This window comes from Nematolebias whitei, chromosome 20 (assembly GCF_014905685.2).
Source record: "Nematolebias whitei isolate Nwh7 chromosome 20, NemWhi1, whole genome shotgun sequence".
Lineage (NCBI taxonomy): Eukaryota > Metazoa > Chordata > Actinopteri > Cyprinodontiformes > Rivulidae > Nematolebias > Nematolebias whitei.
The window spans coordinates 33,195,900-33,198,267 of record NC_056517.1 but is presented as its reverse complement, the minus strand read 5'-3'; the positions used below and the strand labels follow the sequence as shown (position 1 = coordinate 33,198,267).

Here is a 2,368-nt window from a genome sequence, read left to right as displayed (position 1 = left end):
TATTATTATTATTATTATTATTATTATTATTATTATTATTATTATTATTATTATTATTATTAATATGCTAACTAATCAGTTGCTCTTGTAAATGAGTCCTCGAGGCTCAATGGGATTAACCTGTCTAAATAAAGGTTGAATGAATATTAAGCATGGACCTAAATATACATTTTACAAGCTACACATTTAATTTCCAAAATAAATATTTAATTTGCTAACTAAATATTTACCTCAGACCTAAGTATTTTAACTTACAAGTTAAATATTTAACTTGTTAGCTAAATACTTGCTAACTAAATATTAAGGTCCAAGCTAAATATTTAGTTAGCAAATTAAATATTTAGTTTAGGAATTAAATGTTTAGCTTATAAATTAAATATTTACTAAGTATATTATTAATTTGCACCTAAATATTTAGTTTGCTAAGTAAATATTTATCTTGTAAATTAAATATTTAGTTGGGAACTATGACTTTTATAAATGTATGAATAACATGGTGAAAATAATACTTTGAAAAAAAAACAAAACATTTTTTCTTTATTAAACGCTAAATAAACCAAAATATTGATGTTAATTTTTGACTGCAACTTTACAAATGGCGCCCCATAAAGGCCTAATTACCATAGTATTGACCGCAGAGGCATTTTTTCTTTGTAGAGAAGTAAAGATTTCAAACAATTTCATAGAGGACGACAAAGATAATGTTACTAACACTGACATTTTATCTCTACGTTAATTTATTGTTCTGGATAAAGTTTTACAAGGCGATAGCCTATGCTAGGTTATCTAAATGTTAGCTTGCTAACTTGAGAGACACGTAGCTAATGAGAAGTGGGTTGAAGGATTGAAGAGAATGTATTTATTTTTACAGATCAGTTACAATAAACTTACCTGGCTCTGTTCAGCAAAATATGCTATTTAGTTGCTCCCTGCTTCTTGTGTCTCCTCTCGGCTGTGCTGAGTCAAGTATGTAGCACGGCCAGGACTTGATAGTAGTGTGCATGCACCCTCTGCTGGATACATTGTGCTATTGCACCATTGGCAAGTAAGGACGAGGCTCATTTCCAACTTTTTATGGGTGAAAAGTAGAAGTGTTTCTATGGACTGTGATGGATTTGCGACATGTCCAGGGTGTCCCCCGCCTCTCGCACAGTGAAAGCTGGACATGGACACCAGTGACACCTGCGACCCATAAAGGAAGCATGGATTAAATATAATGGATGGATAGATGGATTATATTCATTGGTGCATAATGGGCCACTTATCACCAATACCAATATGTCCCCCAACACCTTTATCAGCCGTACCAATATATCAAGTATATATACCAAGTATTTGAAATATGATTTTATTTATTCATTTATATATTTTTATTTTAGATGTTACATCCTGACGAATGACAGCGTTCACTGTGAGCGGGAAATCTACGAGTCATCCAGAGCCTGGAAAGACCATAAGAGCTACGTGGACCAAGAGGTGAGTTGATGTTTGTTTAAACTTTGTCCTAAATGTTTTTTTGTAGCGCTGACTGATTTGCGTTTTCTTCTTAGATCGAACAACTTCAAGGCAAAATCAAAAACCTCAGAGAAGTCAAAGGTCATTTGAAGAGGACACGGCCAGACGAGTGCGACTGTGGAAAGAGGTTAGTTGGTTCTATTCCACCCGCCACTGAAAGGCAAAGACGAGCAATAACGCTTTAACACATGTCCGTCTGTTAGCAAAATATCTCAGTGCGGGAATTTCAAAAATACAAAAAATAATTTTAACTGCATCATTTGATAGAAATTTACTTGTGATTTGGCGTGTTAGTAGCTGGGACTAATCCCATCACTTATTCTGAGCATCAATGGATTGTGTAAGATCTTTGTTTAAAATGATACTTTTAACTATTTAGGGTATATTATGTCTGTTAGCAAAATATCTCCTGAATCACTTGGCAGAATTTAAAAAGCTTTCTGGAAATAATCAATATCTACAACTGATTACATTTTGGAGCCAATCAATTTCAAGATGGCTGCCACAGCCAACTGACCTTAGAAACCACCCAAAAGTCTGCAACTCTGTCAATTTTACAGATGTTTAGTAAAAAGATCAGTGTGGTAGTAGCTGAGTCATTCACAACATATCTGAAATTGCACATGATTTTTTTTTCAAGGTTTCACCAAAATGGCTGAAAAATCTTTAATTTCTAAGATAATTTTGATTTAAAACTTGAGTATGAAACTGTAAGGGGTCATTTGCGTTCCTTCTGTCATGAACCAGAGGCCGGATCGCAAACAACAACAACAACCACTGAGAGGGTTAAAAGGTTTATTGTGAACTAAAGTAAAACCCTGGAGTAGGTCCGGTTCTGGGCCGGTTCCGATCT

General features: G+C 34.2%; 1 protein-coding gene across 1 annotated transcript in view; it reads left to right on the top strand.

Annotated features, from left to right (window-relative positions):
* Positions 1-1,642, top strand: part of LOC119426370 (extracellular sulfatase Sulf-1) — a gene marked incomplete at both ends in the record, with an annotated part of 5,846 nt that extends 4,204 nt beyond the window's left edge. Inside the window, 2 exon segments of the mRNA XM_037693932.1 lie at positions 1,380-1,476; positions 1,551-1,642. Coding sequence (XP_037549860.1) covers positions 1,380-1,476; positions 1,551-1,642 — 189 coding nt within the window.
* Between the last annotated feature and the right edge of the window lie 726 nt (positions 1,643-2,368).